Here is a 22,289-nt window from a genome sequence, read left to right on the forward strand (position 1 = left end):
AGAACTCACGTGGTTATTACTGCAGTATGTTGATGAGTGGGGTGAGAAATTAAACACATAAAAGGAGAAGAAGAGACAGTACCCTTGTTAATATTTCTCTCCCCCCTTTTCCTTTCCATTCTGATCCATCTCTACCCTCCCATCTCCCAGCCTCACCCATGTAGCCGTTTAATCTTTAATCACCTGAAGTTTAATAGGGGAGACATCTTTGTTGGCAGTTGATGTTACTTATTTTAGAATCCATTATAGTTCTGGGGCGTATTCTCCATACAGTCTGAAATGCTGTTTATACTGTACTAGGACTAAGTGAAAGTCAAAGTGAGGGCCATTACAGACTGCAGTCAAATAGTTACATAAGTCGCTGTTATTGATGTTCTTCTCAAAGGAACCAACTGTCAAGTATTTCAAATAAACTGAAGAGCAAAACAAGACTGGTGAAATATATATTTAACAGATGCTTCTGTAATTCCACTCAACATCACAGGGCACATGTTTAAGTTGAGCACACGCCACAACATCAAGCACCTTTGTGTGCAGGGTAACACTATCTTGCTGCATCTGTGTGATGTTCTACAGGATTGAATGACCATCCTGTGTGAAGCAGAATATAGACTCAACAGTTTCAAGTCTATTAATGAGTGACCAAGAGGTTAACTGTGTGTGAACAACTGTACTCATCTCTTGGATACGTTAAAAACACACATGGCATGTAGATGTCACCGGAATGGATAAACTTTCTCTCCACTCTCACTTTCAGAACAGCTCTTATGTAGGTCACAGGCAGACAACACAAGACACCGCAATTTTCTCTCAATGTTGACCGAGTTCTAATACATCATTGGAAAACAAGGTCACTTATACTCAAGGGGGATTTCTGTCTTTAACAGTGAGCAAGATTGCTTCTCATCTTTTTATCCAGACAGATGCTTGATCCATCAGTCTACCCTAGCTGAGAGAGCAACTTGAATCCTCTAACAGGACACGAGTCGAGGACATCTGAGAGACAGCACATGGGGATGTTTTGACAAAGCCACGGCCTTGTCCCTGATGAGAAAACAGAGGCACATATGGAAGGATCACTATATAGTACACAGATCTAATTTCCACTGTGTCAGTACAGCCTGTCCAAAGCAAAAAAAAACAAAACATGAGGTCTCAGGGTTGTCAACCAACCCCACTTTCATGGAGAAACACCAGAAAACTGTCTGTGGTCATCAGGGACTCTGGTATCTCTGGACTCAGGGAAAAGACAGGAATAGGTGTTGGGGGCAAGAAGCAGATCTGCAGGCCTCTACAGTCCTTGAGATGACCAATATTGTAAAAAGAAAAGGAGAGGCACTGGGATTAAGAAAGGTCATACTGTCTGAATGTGCGATTCAAAAGATGATGTGGGATAATAAGGAGGTTGAAAGAGGGGCATATGGAGCAGAGGCTGACATGTACAAAAACATGTGGAAAACGTTTACAGGCTTAGCAGGCCATGATCTTTGAGTTCAGGGAGATTCGCAAGGATCGGAGGTCACGTTATCACATCCACATATGATGAATGTGCTGTGAAAAAAGGCTGATAAAGTGCTTGTGTGTGGCTGTGTGTTCCTGAGGGTACACATGACTGCCTGCTGTAATTTGATTTGTGCACTCACTATGCAGTAACGTATATTAGAAGGGCTGTATGTGTGTTTAATATCGGGTTTTCTCTCATTAGACTCTATACCTCTTCTCATTAAAGGCTCCCCTGCACTTTTTTTGTTTTCTCCCCTGCTGTATGGATGTGTGCAGGGTGCAGAACAGAGAGAAAAAGAAGACTGGCTGACAGAAAAAAAGCACCTGGCCATACTGAAACCCCATCTCAGTGGGTAAGAGGGAATAAAGGCTCCTGGATGTTCCCTGGGGCCTCTGTGGACAAAATGACACATCTTGGAGCTCGGCCTGTTCGCCTCCTGCTGTTACAACATCCTACGCTGTGCACAGACCAAAGAAGCTACTTCAATCGAATATACATCACAGACTCTTTATTGGGACTAAATGAAAAGATCAGTAATGGAAATTAAGTCATGTTGTCTAAGATGCCATTTAACAGGGAAATGCCGCAGTAATGAACATCTGTTCAGGCGCTAATTTGTAGTCCTTGTGCTTAACTAAACAGCTCGTATCAGCAAACGAAGCAGCCATCAATCTCAGAGACGAAGTGTGGCTTTTATTTCAACATAATTTTGCATGAAAGCCGATTGTGTAGGCAGACTGTTGACATTTTGGTCCCTCTTTTTCTTATTCTTTCCCCCTTCCATGTTCTCTCTCTTCAGTGCAGCCCAATGCAAACCTCCCTTCATCTTTGTTTGCACAATGCACAATGCAGCAAAAGCCTTGAGGGGGTGTGTTTGTTTTGTTTTGCTTTGTGCCTTGTTCCAGCGCAGAGGACAGTCAAACAGTCATCGGCGTGGCTGTTCCCCCACGTGTGCTGTTAGTCAATTAGAGCTGCCATTAAAGACAGAGGCACCCAGGGAAATAAAAGGCAGCAGCGTGGATTTGTCTGTGCTACGCTGATTTCCACCCTTAAACCCTCTCCAGACGAAGAGGCTGCAATAATTGGGATTCTGACAGTGGGTTAGGGGGACTCATTTCCTGCTTTCACCTCCTCCCCTCCGCTTTTCCATGCAATCATGTCTATCCAATCATGTCTGCCCGGCACCTACCTTTGCACTCGATCCCCCAAACTCTCTTTATCTACAACCACATTTAGCTGGAGAATTACTGAAGCCTTTCCTCCTTAATCTAATTCCGAGCAGCTACTACCCACTACTGATGCAGACCCCACAAAGACACTGACATTAAAAGAAGTCCTGGTGTGGTTGCCATTTCTCCATACAACTACTTCAAATGCTTATCATTCATGTGACTTAGTGACTCTCCAAGGAGTCTGTCCTGCACGTGCAGTAGAATTTGCTATGCCCTTTATACATTATATCTGAATCTTGGAAGAGAGCCACTTCCTGTGAGTTAAGAGGTATGTTTGCCTGTGCATCAGTAAAACAGATAGAGGTAAGGCTGTGGTTAATTTTAAACAATGTCACTATCTATTTTTAGCATTTTACCCTACGGGCTGGAATGTATTTTTGAAACCCTACCAGCACAACAATTGTCTTAAAATTACCATATGTAAAATATGTGATATATTCAAATGTCTCTCATTTCATCCAAGAATCCAAAGAATGTCTCTTTCTTGGACAATGAACTTGGTTTGGGCATCAAAATTATTTCTTACAGCGGTGGTTTCACCACATGAGTGGCCAAGCGTTCAGAATATGTAACACTTGCACTCCTATGTCACAGTGTGTGATGTGATACGTTGACTCTTCAAATCTGGGCCACGGGGCCACACAATCTACGCTGCTTGATTTATGATGGTTTTATTTTTCCTAAGTACAGTAATTTACAAAAACATAACCAGGACATGAATCATGCTGTTGTTATTGCTGTGACAGATTGTCTCCATGTGAATCTTCGCTGCTCCATAACACGAGCCACACTCCCACAGTCGAGACCCTTGAACTCGCAATAGCATGGGGTTAGATGATCAGATTACAGTGAAAAAACACACATGGGCATTGTTGAGGGAGTCTGCAATTCCACCCATGAACATGGCTTTCTTTGTGCCCCACTGAAGGGAATTCTTTTCATTCTGAAGTGAACAGCAAGGGCAAACAGGACCTCATGTGTCTGTGTGGTGCACCATCTCCTCAAGGCTCTGAAGGGAAATCAGATCTCTCTTTTCAGGGCTGTCTCTGCTGAAAGGCCCCGGTGTGGTTCCAACACTCCCATCACTTCTTAGAGAAGAAACTTAATCTCACTTGTAAGACAGAGCAGAGAAAAGGGCCTCAGCAATTCGATGTAAGCACCCCCTTATACTGTCAATATTTTGACAGATTTCATGACAGCATAATTATTTGCCGGGATTCTTGCCAAGGATTTAATTGTTACATGCGTAATTACATGTTTAGTTGCAGAGATGCTGGAACAAAGCATTGGTTGTGTTATTAATATTCCAGTACAAATCGTCTCTTTCATTTTGGTAGCTTTATACTGTCTGTGGCTTCATAATCCAGCTATGAAAGCTGATATCTTACAAACCCACTAAGGGCACTTCTCCCTAATCAATTCATTACCCAATAATATCAGCAGGCAAAGGCGCATCTTTTATAGATCAATCCCTTATCCCTCTACTGGCACTTGAAATGAAGAGACTGACCACAGTTCCTAGCACTGATATCAACTTTCACTGTTCAGGAAGATGAGTAGTGTGCAGACCAACTGGTGGCAGCTTTCCATCAAGAGGGGTTTCTGAACAATGGAGGGACCGGAGAATAATATCTTCTTTATCTAATGGTTTTATTTTCTTTCTGAGTAAAATATGTTTCCCCTTTGTTTGCACTGGAGCAACTATTAGACCCTTAAAATCCATTTTGGTGCATTGCATTTTGCTAAATTTAAAAGTTGCATTCTTAGACAATGGCTTCTTCTCACAAGGCGTTTTTATGCTTTTCATGCTTCCAAAGGTGCACGTTCACATTCCGAAAGCTTCTTCAAACACAGCCAACAACTGCATCCTTCCAATCCAATAGGTGGATCCTTCTTATCCCACAATCCATTGCGCATATATGACAAAGCCATCTATCTGGCTGGCTAAGCTGCAGTAAATATAGTGGCTCAAAGTAGCTAACAATGCTGCATAAGGGAGGGGCAAGCTGGTGATGCAAAAAGGGAATCCTCCAAGGACCAGGCGGTCTCATTTCAATAAAGCCTTAATGGGCCCTGAGGAGTACATCATCTGAAGGAGGTGGCCTCTGAATTGGTACACATCTACAGTGATAGTAAGAATGTTCGAAATCTACCTCCACATATGTGCTTCTGTCAGAAACACCACAGTCTGTCTGTGACCTCTGCAGTGCTCTAATCTACAGCCTTCGCAACAGCATTAGAGCTGATGAAGAGCGTGTGGTGAGTGAAGATAGTGAGCCAGTGCACTGCAGGTAAAGAAAAGTGAACAGAGAGCATGGTCAGAAATGGAAGCATTTTTTTTTCCATGCAAAAAAAGTCCCGTGCCCAGCTCTGCAAGGAGATAAAATGGCTCAACATGATTTCCCCGTCGAGCGGATAGCATTTAATGTATAATCCTGTTTAGTACAAAAGAAACACCATGACTGAGGACACCCCTGAGATGTTCAAATCCAGCACATGCAGTGAATAACATGTAGGTCAGAAAACAAGCAGATTTGTGTAATTATGCATGGATGTGGATTCAGAGTGGTTTGCTACAGCAGGGTAGCTGTCGTCATGTACCTCTCATTGGTCTGTAGACCTTCAGAAGGAGCCTGGTGCTTGTCCTCATTAGTAGTCATTGCAGGGCCTAGCAGTATATTTGTGTGCGTGTGTGTGTGAGAGAGAGAGAGAGGCGGCACCCATCACATTTCCCTTCCCAGAACACAGTGACTGGGGGGATGCGTTGTAATTACAGGCACACATAGGAGAAACAGCGACACACTGGTCTGTAAAGCAGGTGGGTGGTTTGTTGTGCCGGGCTGTACTCTGCAGGCTACACACTGTGATGCTGTTCGAAGCGATCAAGATCTCTGAGCACATTGACCAAATACCACCTGCCAGAGTGTGGATAGGCCATGGCACACTAAAATGTTGGGAACACTAATGTTTTGAAAAAGCCAAATCGATTTCCCTGTGAGGGATTCAATTTGACAGGTAAATGCAGGCAATTTGGGAAAACATCCTCTTTGTGCTTGAAGACTGAAGGAGGCATCAGCCAACAAAAGATTAGCACTGTAAGTCAGTATTTTCAAAATTGCAGTTCTTATATACTCAAAATTTCTGTTCAGTTAGATCTGGGGGGTGGGGCACAGTAGGCCACACCTACTGGAATGGCATTAAGGGATGATTTGTATCCAGATAAGAGGCAGCTCAGAAGAACATAACTAAACATGCTCTGTTGACAAATATCCAAGATAAAAACCTTGGTTTGCCAAAATTCACTGTGAATGTCTGAAGAATTCATACGTCATACCTCATTTGACCATTATTTGATCATCAACTGATTTGGAATGAAGAAGACCCTGGAACAGCGATAAGTGTAGAGTGCTCTACCAAACAAAAATGTAAGGATTGTGTAATTAGCAGATATGATGAAAATGTATATAAGAACAAACTTACCTCGACACACTGTCCCATTCTCCACAGCTTCATTCCCAGACTTGCACATGCAGCGCCCGATGGGCACCATCCACTCTCCATCTCCGTTGCAGTACAGTTTAATTGGCACATCCACCTCCTCTGCATTAGGGATACAAACACCTCTTGCAGCAACAAGGGAGGTGCTCTCTGCCCCTGAGAGTGTCTCCTGGAACAATGCCCCATTCGTGATGATTCGAGGACATTTCCGGTAGAAGACACGCACAGCGATGAGTGACATGCAGCCACCATAGTCCTGAAAGGCCAGGTAGAAGCCATTTCGTGACACTGGACCGAAGCTCCGAACCTCTGTGTTGATCTTCATCACTCTGCCTCCAAGGTCCACCTGGGAGAAACTCTCATCTGCTGCAATGGTGTCCACCTTGATCCAGGGGTTCTCCATCCAAGCTGGTGACGTTCTGGTGGCCGTGTCGGCATCAGATTCATAGTAATAGAGATTAAACGTCTCTTTGCAGGAGCCTGGTACATTGGGGATGCTACTGCAGTCCCTGACAGAGAACTTCATCTCTACGTGGATCCGCTGTGCACCCCGACGTCGGATATACTTTGTCCGTACCCAATTGTTCTGATTGTTGTCGAAAACATTGCAGACCTGGTACGTCCGGATTGTGTTCATGTTTTCATCATAACCACTCACCTCCTCCCACTGTTGGCAAAAAACAGACAAAACAGTGAATTAATAGTTTCACTTCTCAGTACTCTGCTAAAGAGGATTGTGTGGTCAAATTTAGTTAAGTGAATTTAAATGTTTCACATAACAATAATAGCCCAAGAATTGACCTATATTAGCAAGAAACAACACATTAAAGTTCACTATTTTTGGGTTCAAATGTTAAATAACCACGATATCCTTGAGCTGCATCTATTATGTGAAAAGCTGCTGAGTTCCAGTTTTAGGGCATGCAAGGACAGTGTATGAGCTGGATGCCATCTGTTACCTGGCCCTCATTAAACCAAATTTAAATCAACTAGAAATTCACTAAATTGCACAAACTGAGAAATAGGATCCATGAATTATTCTCTGAGAAATCAACCAACATTTCTTGAATCTCCCAATCTATAGTTTGTGCGTAATCCAGATAACAAGCAAACACAATGCACCTCCTTGGAAGAGGTAATAAAGTCACCAACAACTCTACGTAAAGATACAGTGAATAATGGCGTCCTGAACTGAGAATGAAGTAACACCCCCTCTGTGCGAGTAGCAATCCAAGCTTCTCTGTTCTTTGTTTTGGTAGCAGGTGGCTACACCTTAGTACACACACACACACACACACGCAAATATACACACATTTACTTTTGAATCAAAATGTGAAAGTGCAATTAATGATTTAATATTAAAAAAAATATTAGAGTATTATGAAAAGTCAAAAGAAGTTAGGGCAGCAGAAAATATTAGCATTTTGGAAAGTGTTAAATTTGTAAGCTCTACTTTGCAGAGGCAGGAAGCTTTGATGTTCTCTTTCCTTTCCTGTCCTCCATTAAAATAATCATTCACATGCTGTAATGCTTAAAAAGAAACTGGAGACGTGACATTAAGTCACTTGAACAGTGCAGAGAGGCTCTGGTTTATATGACGGCATGTCCTATTTTTTTATTGTATCTTAATAGGACACATTCATAGCACATACCGTAATGGGTTATTGACATTATAGTGAAAGGTTTTCTCACTACAGTGAAGCACTGAGTAAACATGACATTAATTTTCCACAATCATAGTCACACTAAACTGGCATAATCACATTACACAGGTAATCATAGAAAGAATAATCAAGGGGCACATTTCACCCCAGGTTTTCTGGGTATGCTGCTCTACTTCAAAGCTCACATACTACACACCAATTCAAGTCCTGGCTCTGACTGTACAGACTCCAGATGCAACCTCTGTGGTTTCCTTCCCATTGGCCATGGATCAAACAGGCTTTAAACACCATGCACCCTAACTACTGAGCAGGTCCTGACCTTGACCTCAGCATCTCAGCCAAGGAAAAAAATACTTGTTCCCAAACCCCAAGAGCCACTTTGCATCAGCTGCACCCTCTACTGCTTCTGCCCTACCCTAACCCTGCCTCCCCCCTTCACTCTTCACTTCACAACTGATATAATTTCTCAAATTAGAGCCCTCTAAGTGAAGATTTTGACAGATTTTTGATGGGGTTGGAAGAAGAAAGTCACCCCTCTTGTTGTAAAAGCAGCATTTTATCAAACATCCTCCGACTAATTAGAACAGCTTTAGTTCTTAATTCCGTGTCCTAATTAAACACAGAGAGTGTGACGCTTAGCTTGACCCAAACCATCAACAAGAGCCAATCAAATAACTAGAATGATGTGCAGCCAAAAATATGAAATTCCTTTTTCCAAACTTGAGTAATGACTAAAATCAAAGTACACGTCGTGATACACACAAGTGGTGTAGTGTGGTCAGTTTTCTCTCTACTAACTTCAAACAAAGCAATTGTGGCTGTGTTGTTGTACAAGCTACCGGTTGTTGGCGGGTTAAGGATACATCTGTCTCTTGGCCCGTGCTGACAGACATCATCGTCCTAGGTCATAAGCAGCCATTGACCTTCACACTTGTTGATTGGCAATGGGGAGGGTGTGGGCCAATTAAACAAGAACGGACAGGCCACAGAGCGCAGAGGATTGGACAAACACAGTTTAATAAAATTCATGTGGAAACAGGTGGGGGTAGCTGCTAATGAGCGATGCAGACAGGGGATACTGCAGGGGATAGTGGTGTGGGGGGGAAGGGTTAAGCCAGGCTAAAAAAGACCCCAAACAAAATGTGTTTTGATGGAGGGCCCCTTTTTGTCCTGTCATGGCCTCTTTGGCCCTCTTTCATCACAGCCAGTGGAGGGAAGCAAATGAGGCATAATAAGAGCCTAACGATCAAGCGCAGAGTGTGAAATTAGAAGAAACGTCTTCATTTTCACAGCTTTTTCCCCTGGTTCTTTACCGAGAGTGCTGCAAAAGGGTAGTCATGTGTTTTAAGTACAGAAGGTAGAGGTAACGCTGGTGCTGGATGTCAAGATGGATTAGTTAAAGGGGATGAGCTGCCCTCATATGATGATGGAAACAAAAACTCCAGCTTATTTTCCCTAGATCCTGTTACATTTGGCAAAATGTTGTTTTTCTGGTTCCCTGAGTGTGCAAGTCAACAGCCATAGGGCTAACTGCACTGAACAGTACTTTATTATATAATAAATAGCTGCTTAAGACCAAAAGGATGAAACATATTTCCAAAGAATAACCAAAGGCATAAAAAAATCTTTCATTTGTTTTTGTTTTTTTAATTCTGGGCATTTATCAATGTTCTTAAATGTAATGCTATTAACTTCAAGGTAAACAAGAAGTGAGAAAGCTCGCACACAAAAAACATACCCATAGATGAAAAAGCAATGGTGTGAAACAGAATGCACGACTGGCTCCGAACAAAAGCACACTGTTTTATGTTTTAATTGCTCTCGTCTGGCTCTAATAATTCTGGGACGAACAGTGTCTGTAAACAATTTTCAGTGTTTGGCTTAACCTCCTGGGTGTTACCCATCCATTATTCCAAGCAGACTAAAACAAACACCAGGAATCCTCCGAGTGATATTTGAAGTGTTGAGTATATAAAGTAATTTTCAATGAAATGTCAACAGACCCCGAAATCATTCTGTTATATTATCATGCAAATGCGCGTTGTTCGAAATACACAAGTATTTGTAACTACTACCATTTATGACTAAATTAGTAGTAAAGTACAGAATACTGATAAAGGTCTGCACTCGTGTTCAGATAAAACATGTTAGTTACATGCACCCATACTCTTATTGCACTGGAGCTGGGCATTATGGTCAAAATCATATAAATACAAAACATTTAAGTTAGTAGTGATAATTATAATGATAAAAGTCACATTATTATACTTTTTTATTTAGACAAAAGTTTGTAAAATGTTTGCTCCCAAATAAAGGTTGTGGTTTTTAACTCTTCATTTATGAGCAGAGAACACTTGACAAACAGTAAAACAATATACAAATGTAAGGTGAATCAATTATGTGTTACACAATCTATCAGCTTTCTCAGGGAATAATTTATGGATCTTGATGAAATAAATCAGACATATTCAGGAAACTGATATCTAGGAGTGTGTATAGTTTGGTGCAAATTGATTTAAGGAGACTGTAGTAGGAGTCCTGTTTTATTGCCCAGCTCTATCAACTGTATCAAAAGTGTTCACACCATATTTATTTTGTATATAAAACTTTGAAACCTGTTTTTCCCAAAACAGGTTTGGGTTCATGAACTGGTGACGCTAGCAGCATTATTAAGAGAAAAATGCCCTTCACAGAAAACGTATGTGTGGACTAAATACATAGTGGACAGTGGTGGTTAGACTGTGACAGGGCTACTATGTGTCAGCCGCTCCTCTGTTCCTCTGGAGTTATATGAGCTGTTACAGTTCAGTGACGTTTGGCGAGAATGAGGCTGAGAATCAATATCTCTGCCACTCGAAGAGTGAGAGCAGAGAGAGAAAAGTTCAGCTGATCTGCAATCCATACGTCTCCATGACAGTAGGTCGCTGCTTTATCTGTAAAGCCAAGCGGAAAGACCCGTCAAGGCTGAATTATAGACTGGAGTTACCACTACAGCTGAGACGATTCAATGGAGAGAGCTCTTTGCTTCGCTCAACAACCCAAACGATAACATTAGTCCAAGGTCTCGTAACTCTTCAGACCTCTTTGTGGCAGCTAATTACCAAACACTGCTGCAAACACACATAATGCAGGAGCTGCTGCAGATTTACATTCACTTCTGACATTTTAAACAAAACTGGTTTGCACTGACTGAGGGCTGAAGTGTTCACTGTAGCGCTCAAGGCAAAATGCGTCAGGTGTTTGTATAAAGATTAATCATGGCCACAGCCTTGAAGGGATTAAAAACAGCCACAAAAGATAACTTCCAAATGTTAATCGTAAATGAAAAACTGAAAAAGAATCAAGCAACAGCAGCTACAGCCTGTAGGTTGTTGATGTGTCACTCCTTATATTGCTCTATTGGGACTATATACTCTACTCTTACGCATTCATACTGTAAGCAACACAGTCAGGTTGTCAGATTTCTCAATTTCCTGTACATCTGTGCTACGGGGAAAACATGCCAGCACACACACGGTCAACAAGTTTGTTGGCTGCAAGGAAATGACCACAGCTACACTCCTCACGAACTAGTTGTCAACAGCAAGACAGAAAATTGTGATAAATACATAGATCTGTCTGGCAAGTGCAAGTGGGGGAGTCGATCGTCGTTACAGACACTCAAAGCTGTTTGATGGATTGTAAAACTGTTATCTGGAGACTAAAGGAAGAATGGAACCATTACTACACCTACCACTAGTGCCAATTGTAATTTAAGAGGTTATTGTATACATTTTTTTGCTTATACTGCTTTTTCAGTGACTAAAGGAAGGTACAGGTTCATACTGCATAACAGTGACAAAGCAGCATTAAACATTTGTATAGCTGCAAAAGGCAACTACACTAGGAAACAGCCAGTCGTACAAGCTGCAGCTGGTCAGAATAAAGTGACACATCAGTCACGTTTGCAGTGTGAACGAACTGTCAAAATATTGAATGGATTCTGTGTTTTGACATAACGTGAACTGTGTATTTATCACATCCTGTCATTCCAGCGTTTGAATTAACCTGAACTAGCTTCTCGATCCACAGGCACATTACATATCACTGCTCTATCACTGACAGAAGTAAATAAATTATTCACACAAAAGCAGGGAGAGATACGGAGAGAGAAGGAGCCAGTGGAAAACTCCCGGGGAACAGTCGCCCTATTTGCAGTGGTGGGAAATCTGTCAGAGCAGGAGTGGCTTCCCTAGAGGGACAGCGGACAAATGACACCCACTCTCTGCATTCAATTACTACGAGAGAGGCCATGGGAGCCAAATCTTGCAGGAGACTGGGCTTCACGGAGCACACACACACACACACACACTTAAGTAGAACTGTCTGTTGCAGTCAACTCCAATTACCTCTGTCCAGTATGTAATGCCCAACATGTGAAGCTGGAAGAACAATTCCACCTTCTACCCCTTTATTCCTGCTTTGTTCCTAAAACATAATTTCACAGAGTTTAATTGTGAATCACAGCAAATTAGTGGTCACTTTAAAGATCCAGCAACTCAAATACAGTGAAATAACTTCAACAAATTGATATAAAGAAAGGCTGTTTGGAAAAAAATATGCCACATATGCCCACAATTGAATGTAAACAGTCTCAATCATATTCCAAAGGAATTCTAATACAATAAGCAGTGTCTTTGTAAATCACAAGGAAATTATTTGTTTTACAAACATTCTGCAAAATGCGCTGCTCCTTGCAGTTCTGCAAAACTCTTCCTGCTGTGTCCCCGGGTGACACTGGACATATCTCGGTACAGGGACATTATGACACATCCATAATGATAACCTAAGCCACGCACACCACCTCATTATGTTTTCCGCCTATGCAGGAGACCTCAGTTTTCCTTCCACAGTCGCCCTGTGTACTCCCTGCAGCCGGACGTCTATTTCTAAATGTTGTCAGTACTTCGGCATAGTGGTTGCGAGCAGGTCAGGAGATCTGACCTAATGTTCGCACATCTCTCAACTCTCAAGAAAAGAAAACAGTGACCACTTAACCCTGCTTCGCTGGCCGGCTATACATTACCTCAATGTTACAGCAGATTCTCAGAGGGTCAAGATCTTGGAGTAAGTTTATAAAGAGCATAATTGATGGAGTTTGAGTGAGAAACAACAGGCATCAGTTAATTGTATTCTGATGGTCTATACGTGTGTGTGTGTGTGTGTGTGTGTACATATAAATGCACTGTTAAGCTGTGCCAGATATTTATATGCATTGCCATTGTTATTTCATAATCGTGTTATGCCATTCTATGTGTGCACTTAGGGTTAAGCCTACACAAAGTTGCCCGGCTCAGACACATGTCGACATGTTAGTATACAGATGGCACCAACGTGGGTGGAATGACTGTTGTATTGACAAAATCTCAGAACATAAGTTAGAAGACATTAAACTTCCTAAATTGCTCCAGGATAAAGTCTGGTTTGGTAAATATTGCACTAGTTCTGAATGTTTTTGGTTTTGCTATGAATAATGAAGACGTCATGCTTGTCTGGCTCAGGGACAACACAAGTTTGGCTGTCACTTTACATAATTAAAAGGAGGGGCTGCCAAGCTATACACAGAGAGGGTTATAATATTTGGTTTATATAAAGCTCAAGTGTTTGTTTTCCTAAACTCGCTTTGAAAAACCTCATGGAGGAAGTTGATTTTATAGCTGTAATTGAAGATAGTTCTTATACAAATAATTTGACAGAATTTATTTAAATATCCCGTAAAATAAAAGCGTGGAAACACACCAACTGCGATAACATTTCGGACTTAATATCACACTGTTACTTGTTTGCATTTCCTTTGTGTGGCAAAGTATCACATGTCAAGTTAGGATATATTTCATGAAGCCGCATAGAGTAGTGAAAGCCAACTGCTGGTGCAGCGCTCTGCTGGATGTTACTGATCCAACGGCTAAGCCCATGAAGCCATGCATATATGTGTGTAAGACAATAGCTTCTGTAAAGCACCTCTTGCTGTTACACGGAGCGGGACAGCCAGCTCTGTTTCCACACCTGTTGCCCTGGGCCATAAGGGACAAGCTATCTTCATCGCCCTTGCTCTTCACTTTCCAGTGGACTGTGCGTTTGACAAGCTCAGCCATATCATCATTAAACTTCAGTGCCCACGCTGATAAGGCCAACCTATACCTGACTAAAGCCTGGGGGCTTAGGGAGTTGTTCGCATTTCATTGCACTCCGAGAGAGGGATATATCATAATTGCATGTGGAGGGTTCCGGAAAGGAGCACGGGGACTATCTGAAGTTTAAAGCAGAGAATAAGCACACACAGATAACCGTTTCAGGAAGACTAACTGTGAAGATATTTGATTTGGACGACAACACTACCACAAAATCAGGCAGTACACCACATGTTTCTGCACCAGAGACGATTCTTGAAGAGTTTGGAGTGCTTTAGTTTTATGTTTAGACGCTAATTTTACTTCAATTTGGCCTGTAAGACACAACAGTTTAAGTGTTCAAGGCTGAAGTTAAAACAGAAAATAAGTGCACACGTGGATAAGCGTTCCAGGAAGACTAAATGTGAAGATATTTGATTTGGATGACAAAGCCAACACAAAATCAGGGGTTTCATCACGTGTTACTGTACCAGAGGTGATTCTTGAATCAGAGGTCTTCACTTCTAATTAGATCTATCTACTTCTCAGACATGCCTGTGGTTTATGAGGCCCCTCAGATCCTCTGGTTATTCTCTGTGAGCTGTTCCACTAAACAGAACCAAAACGTTTGGTGATGCCGCTTTCAGCAGTTTGCACTCAGAGTCGCTTGAACAACCTACTGCAGGAGCTGAAGATGTTGATTTTTTTGAATGAAAATTCTAATTGTAATTGAAAATCTACTGTTGATTATATATTTTATGCTCACTGATTTTTAATGTCTTTTCTATTATTGATTTCGTTTTTGAAAACCAAACTACCCCAAAATCAGACAGTAAGCCACAAGTTACCGCACCAGAGAAGATTTCTTTATGGTGTAGAGGTCTTTAGTTTGATGTTCAGACACTCAAATCACCTCATCTTGGCCTGCACAATAGTTCCCAACAGTGACCTTTTCCTCAAGTCTGAAGTTTCCACTTCGTAATTAAACCTGATTACGAAATATGGGTTGAATGAATGTTTTGCTGAATCTACCAGTTTGCAAAGATGAAAGGGAGATGTGAAGTAAACTGTCTTTGGAGTTGGTATGCATGTGCGTAAGCACGCTCTAAGAAGATTGGATCCAGAGTTGGCGGGGGAAAAAGAAAGCAGGCGTCTTTCTGCTTTGCTATTGATTGTAGGAATTAGCAGGGAGGAGACAACGTGCCCTCAGGTTGAGGGAGATGAAGTTGTACTAAATTATTGCTGAAGAACTTTGAAGTTGTATCATGGAACTCTTGAAGGCCAGCTCTCTCTGCAGCCATATTTTGCTTATTTTATAGTGCAAAAAGACACAGCATGATAATTCAAACCATCTTTAATACAAACCACAGAAGCATAAATAATTGAATAAAATCGGCAGTGGTTTTTCGAAATGCACCAGCAAATAAGTCTACAACATTTTTTCTCTCCTTGGACCCAGTCTGAGAAGTTTAAATCTTGCGGTGGGGAAAGAAGTGCAGGAGACTGAGACTCTGTTTTTGGCTGGCTTTAAGTGGGCCTGGCTTGCATGTGGCTGGAGAAAACCAATGCCTTGGCAAACCATGTGGAAATACTGTGCATCAAACACCAACAGGGCCCATATAACACAGCCCCTTCTAGTCTGGCACACGAATACACATATTTAAGTTAAAGTCTGATTGTTCATTCATACAGTGCTCGTCATGATTCAGTGAATTCATATCATGTACAAAATCTGGATCATTTATGGACGGATAACTCAATAGAAAATGGGGGTAGTGAAAATTCAAACATAGGAGAAAAACATGGTGAGTCTAAAGGTTTCTTTTTCAAGCGTCTACATATGGTGCCAAATATCACATTGCAGGGTTTTTTGCTCGGGGGAATGATTTAACTCACTCTGAGGGGCAGGCAAACTCATTAATTGATCTTTGACCTTGGAGTGAGAAACCAAAACACTAGCTACCAGCAGAAAAGAGCAATTTTAGATATAAGAAGAAGGTCACTAACCATACACCTTTGTCTCAATGAAAATGCCCTAAAAATAACATTCAATTATAATATTGCTTCAACAATAATTGAATTAAACTTTTATTATTGGAAGAAAGCATATTACGACTAGGGCACTTACGCTGTTGTCACTTGATCCTGACACGGGATAGACCGTCCAGCCTAGCTCTGCTGTGGCAGTGGTGGAGTCCATGAGTGTTTCTGTGGAGAGAATTAAGAAGAGGAGGAGATCAGATCATCTCATAACCAACCAACCAGATAAATGCTACTTAAAAAAAAGCAACAAAGAAATTTAGAAAAGCAGAGTAGAAGTGGAAAGGCAAACATATAACTGAATATTCTGAATAGGATATTTACAAGCTATTTAAGGGCTAATTATTGCATGTAATGTAAAGGTTATTATCTGCATGGTGAATAAGACAATTAACTGATTAGTGGATAATGACATAATTCACTATTCATTATTATTTCCAACAATATGATTCATGTGAGAATTTGCTCCTCATCATTAGCTGTAGGCCCTGCTAAAGAGACCCACACACTACATGTGTTAAGGTAGAGAGAGATTATCCAGAGTTTCACAACAGAGACATTCAATGCCATCATCCTTACAACTCTAGAGAGTAAACAAGAGGCTGAGAAATCAAATCTCCATAGAAAGGAAGACCTCGGGTAATTGGGGTCAAAGAGAAGGAGCCTCTTGTCTGTCATGAGATTCTCACCGGTGTAGACTGCACCAGCCTGAGCTGAAAGTCCGTCATATGCTCACTGACCCACTCACAAAGTCACCTTCTTTCCCTCTTTTTTTTTTTTTTTTCCATACTCTCCGTGACCATGCCCTCGTGCCCTCTTTTTTCCACCCCTGACATCCTCTCAGCTACAGAACCGAGAGCAGGTCTAATGAATTTCCCCTGCTGATTAGGCCTGTGTCAGTCTTGTGCTCTAGTGTTGAGCTGCAGCAGATGGAGAGAGCATTCATTAGGTCTGAGGCGTCAGCTGCCACCCCAAAATGCCACAGAGGGATTTAGAAACCCCCTCTTGACAAACATGGCTACTAAGCTTAGCATTTAAGTCCCAGCGAGTGACTGTAAAACAGGTCTGGCGAACAACTGCATACTGGGGAGGCTCGTCATTGATATTGTGCTATGAGCTGATTGAATTAGTGCTAATATTGTAAGTTAATTTAAAGTAAATCCCAGTGAAGATATAAAACTGAGCCCCTAAGATAAAGATCTTCCTACAGGTAATAAATGAATGGAGGAAATCAGTGTGTTGTATTTAACGCTCGCTGCACACTGCAGCTCTGCACCTTCTTGCAGGATATTTCAGAGACTTCCAGTTGTTTCATCTGATTTATATTCCAGCCAAAGCCACAGCTTTTAATTAACAGGCTCCACACACATCGGTTTATTTCAGGCCCTTCTGCTGACTTTCTGCATCTCTGCTGCACTCACAAGGCATAATGCTAGATTTCACATCCTATTCAGTTATCACAAAGCCCAAATCGTATAATTAGGCAGATGAGACTGCAATTGAGCAGCTATTGATAACCTTGTGTGTGATTCAGAGCCGAGTAGCCTACATGGGTGTCAGGCAGTGAAATGGTAATTATCTCCAATAATGATAACGATAATTAGTGGAGGAGTAAAGTGAGAATAATGAACCCCCTGTGTGGTGGTGTAGGGAGAGTTGTGGGGGAACAGGGAGCAAATTTCCCCAGGACTGTTAACACAGACTTGGTGACTCCCCCACTGCTTCCACTATCCTCTGCAGACACACATTTCGCCTGCTCCAACCCTATTCCACTCACTGATTCTCTCTTCACTCTTCCTCCCGTCTGTCTCCTCCTTACTTCTTCTTCCCCTCTGTTTCATGCTCGGTCTCTCTCTGGCCCGAACGCCGGACAAGAAGTACCTCACCCACAAAAAAGACTGATCACTTTTCTTCCTCCTGCTGTCTACACTTCAGTCCTGGCAGCCGCACCGATTCATTACCTCCCGTGTAGCAGAGCAGCACATAGCTCACCACTGTCAGCCCCTGCCTTGTTCTCAGTCTGAGCCCCCAGCCGTGGCAGAGCGTGGCTGCTCAGCAAGACCAGTCAGCTATTAATCAGGAGGAGGACAGGGTGTAGAGATTCTTGAATACAACCACACACTTTTTTTTCTTCTTTCCTTTTCTTGTGGTCCCTTGTTAACGATGTGATCATTCAAATTTTGCCGCTCATTGGACAGGCAGTGATGTCCTTTGAGAAAGACGGTTTGAGTTTATAGACAAGCTGTCCCACTGCTCTCCTCTACAGTGTTTATGGGTTGGTCACAATCATCATCACTATGTGGAAAGATTTGCAGCCCAAAGAGGACTGTCAACAGACCGATACTCAGAAAAAAACGCTCACGGAAAAGCAAACATTCTTCAGGAACACTCAGACAGAGGGAGGAGGAGAAATGTAATATTTAAAACCATTAATAGGTTGAGGAATATAATGATTTAAAGGTTTGGACCTCACAGGATTTCTATCAGGGCAGAAACAGCAAAAACAGATTAATTACACCTGGTACTTTTTATATATAAATTATTTAAAGTAGAAAACCAGGTGTAATCCATGTTTCAACCAGATCATTGAGGATATCTGCAACATTACCTTTACGTGAACTTTCATGGAAAGTCAAACGTATTACTTTCTGCTTAGGAGTCATTATTTTAAGTGTTTAATAGAACAAAAAAATACAGCAAAAAAACAGTTAATTATAAATAAACTGAAAAATGTGACTTTTTTACCCATTACTTTAAAGGCCAAAACATATATATAAATATGTAACTCTGGCAGACCGGGTCTCTCAATCAAACCAATATCAAAAAACATCGTATGATGACGTCGTGAAGCAGCATGCGAAGTTTGCTGATAAAAATCTACCTGACGTGACTTGTGACGTGAATTAAAGTGTTATTCACATTACACAGCAAATGTTAATGAAAAATGCGATCCAATACAGGTGACTAATACAAAGAGTAGAATGAAAAGATCAGCTGACTGGCTGAAACATTAGACATAGGTCTAATAAGTTTTACACATTTTAATGAAGAATTCTTGCATATTAATCTCACAGAGTAAAGTCTAATACTTGATGCTGTACCAAATTATATTTGTACCAAATTATACTGCAGTATAATGGGTTCTGTCGCCATTACAATGTAACGTCCAGGGGGACACATCTCGTGCTCTCAGATCTGGTGACAAATTGCAGCCTCTCAATTTCCCCACTTAAAGTCGTAGTGTTTTTGCATTATTTGTGTGGCAATGGAGAGGGATGCATAAGTGTTTGAACAGTTTAACTGAGCTCATGGGAAAATGACCTCAACGATAGCAGCCAAAATCAGCAGCAACACTTCACTGACTACAAAGACAAAGAAATGATTTTAAACATTGAATTGAAAACCTTTATATTGTTTTAACATACAAACAGATACTATTAAAAATATAACAGTAAATAATTTAGGTGTGGATGTGTTTTTTTTTGTCTTTATTTTTAAACTTGATACCCTCAACTGTAGAGGGGGCTATGAATATGCAATGAGACCTAGGAGTCTAAGAAAAGCCTGCTAGGCTGAGAGTGCTTCTTCCAACACTTCCTGAGACTAAGGAGAGAGTTTAGTGCTGATCTGAGAGAGAGCTCTCCAGTGAGAGGCTTTCTGAAGTGACAGGCGGGGGGAGAGGAGTGGAGAGAAGGGGGAGGACGCAGTACAACGACAGCACTCCTCTTCTCTAAGAGGGGTCAATGCTGCATTCTAAAGAAAGCAAGAGAATTTTCAATGGGAGAAACAGAAGCAAACTGTTCACAGAAAAGATGTTTCAACTCAAACAAGCGCAGCGAGTAAGAAAACATATACACATGCAAACACAAAGACTTCAGAGTCAAAGTTATCTACAAGCCATTGTGGTTCAGCATTAATAAATGAGACCCACTATCTAATATTAAAACGCGCTGCACGCTGGGTTTCACATCACTCACTGAGTAAAATGTATCCACCCATTTACCTCCTCTACACCCGGCACATTTTCCTCAGGTTATTGTATTTCTTTCATGCATGTGTCTCAACCATTGCAGTTGGTTTATGATGGTCACTGACCATTCATGCTTTGTCCAAAGGGCAAGGAAATCCGGGGTTGACAGATGGATGGCCAATTAGTTACAGGGAACAGACAGATTCCTACAGTCTGAGTGATGGATGGAAACTTCTCTCTGCTGCCATGAGTAATCCCTCAACTAAAGTACACCTTCCAACTCTCGGTGCTTTTCCCCCAGGCGAAAAAACACAAGTGCAGCTTTCCAAGCAAATTGACATTTCTCGTCTTTCTAACACAAGTACATACATGCTGATACATGCCTGTGCGTAAGTATATTGTTACATGGCAGATATTTCTCCTTGTCTCTCTCTCTTTTTCTCAGCATGAAGAACACAATTTGACAAATTGCTTTGCAACGTATTGCATCACTGCTGCAGAAAACCGTGCATATAAATGACTTTGACGTGGTAGAATCAAAGAAAAAAATTAAGTGATTTTCCAACAAAGTAGCATACATTTAGGGCCTACGGTTTAATGGGGTTATTTTGAAGAAGCAATTGACCTCCAAAAGAGCGTGAAGCAGCTTGGAGGCATGACTTCTTTTTATCTTTCTCGCCTGCAGAACTAAAGCTTCTCCTCTCCACGGAACAAATCTCTCAACATCGATATAAACCACATATGGAGCTTTCTGTTGTTGTGATAATTTCAGCCAGCAGGGTTACAAAGCAGCTAAACATCCTCACCATAAAAGCCATGCTATTTAGTTCAGTATAACCACTGCTGAAGGGTTGCATTTACTTGTATTTCTCTGAACACCTGAAACCACAGTATACGATGGCAAATGTGGGAAGATTGTGGTATGCACTGCAGTTGCAGGGTAACATGAGCAAGCTGCTCATTGTGCTAAAAACAGAACCCTATATAACAGACCTAGCAAGGAAATCTGCCCAGATTAAGGGGCAAAGCAATGATATACCCCTGAGGGAGCCCATGCAACTGCAGAGACGTGATTCATAGCTTTAATGATGGACAGGGCTACTGTATGGCTTGTTGGAAAGAATAACAGTCTGTTTCATTTAGAGCTAAGAAGTGGACGGAGCCCCTGGTCCAGAGAAACTCAGCTCAACTTATCTGTCAGCACGATCTGGGCCCATTAAGGTACAGTAGAGCTCCCAGCACTGTCACATAAGAGCATATCCCAGTGTGTTAAATGAATTTTTAATCCCACTTTTACAATGAAACAGGGGCTTTGTGGACCATGTGGCAGAGGCCCAAACCTCAGAAACACAGCTCAGAGTTACACTGGCACGCAGCCCTGGGTATGCAGGGCCTTTCCTGGTGTGTCACTCATGAGACATCGCTCTGTCAGGAAGATTTATCTTGTGTGGAGGTTATTGTTGAAGAGTCAGGTTTGGAGTTGGGGTGATGATGAAGGTGTTTTGGGAAAATGATGAGGTGGGGCTCAAAGTTCAGCCCCACCTCATCAGAGTGCTGCTGCGGGGTGGTGAGTAATTCATGGCAAGGAAAGATGAGGGAGGAAGCCGGGTAGTTGATTTTGGCAGAGGACAGTGACGTCTGAAATACGGTACCACACACACAAACACGAACACACAGGGAGCATAGGACTCTCAGAGCACCAACTGATGACAGAATGATACAGCATGGTGTTCCCAGGGGCCTCGAGCAGGATGTTCGACAGTAATCCCGACACAGCCGTGCTGTGTTATCTGTAAGTGTAACTTAACTCGTCAGCAAGGCCAAGGGGCATTCACCAAAAACAAATGTAGAGGAGCAAAACGTTTTTTGACATATGACTGAAAACCTGTCAGGTCCTCTATTTAGACTCTGAAGTGTGTTTATGTGTTTCAGTGATTTATTTTATTTTTCTGATGATTATTAAATTATATATTTGCAAGAAAAACAAGTGAAAAATTCTCAGATTAAAGTCACAAATCTACTAAAAAAAGACTTGTTTTTGACACTAAACCACCTGCAGTGGTTGACCAAATCAAATAAATAAGCTTTGCAAATCAGGAAATACTCTTGAGATCTTTGGGGTTAAGATTCCAACAGGCAAAGGCTGAGGGCAGGGAGGGACTGGCGGTTTCCAGGACAAAGCCAAAGAAGGTTGAGTTGTGATTAATCAGTTGGCAGGGGAATGAGCTGGGG

The 22,289-nt window shown here is 41.7% G+C and overlaps 1 protein-coding gene across 6 annotated transcripts in view; it reads right to left on the bottom strand.

Moving 5' to 3' along the window:
• ephb2b (eph receptor B2b) overlaps positions 1 to 22,289 on the bottom strand; it is a 116,678-nt gene that overhangs the window by 57,551 nt on the left and 36,838 nt on the right. For all 6 annotated transcript variants that reach the window (XM_020096742.2, XM_069532347.1, XM_020096740.2 and 3 more), the window contains exons 2-3: positions 16,176 to 16,255; positions 6,217 to 6,901 (exon numbers count right to left, since the gene is read on the bottom strand). In XM_020096742.2, the coding sequence (XP_019952301.1) occupies positions 6,217 to 6,901; positions 16,176 to 16,255 (765 nt within the window). The remainder of the gene's footprint in view (positions 1 to 6,216; positions 6,902 to 16,175; positions 16,256 to 22,289) is intronic.

This window comes from Paralichthys olivaceus, chromosome 2, assembly GCF_024713975.1.
Source record: "Paralichthys olivaceus isolate ysfri-2021 chromosome 2, ASM2471397v2, whole genome shotgun sequence".
Classification (NCBI taxonomy): Eukaryota; Metazoa; Chordata; class Actinopteri; order Pleuronectiformes; family Paralichthyidae; genus Paralichthys; species Paralichthys olivaceus.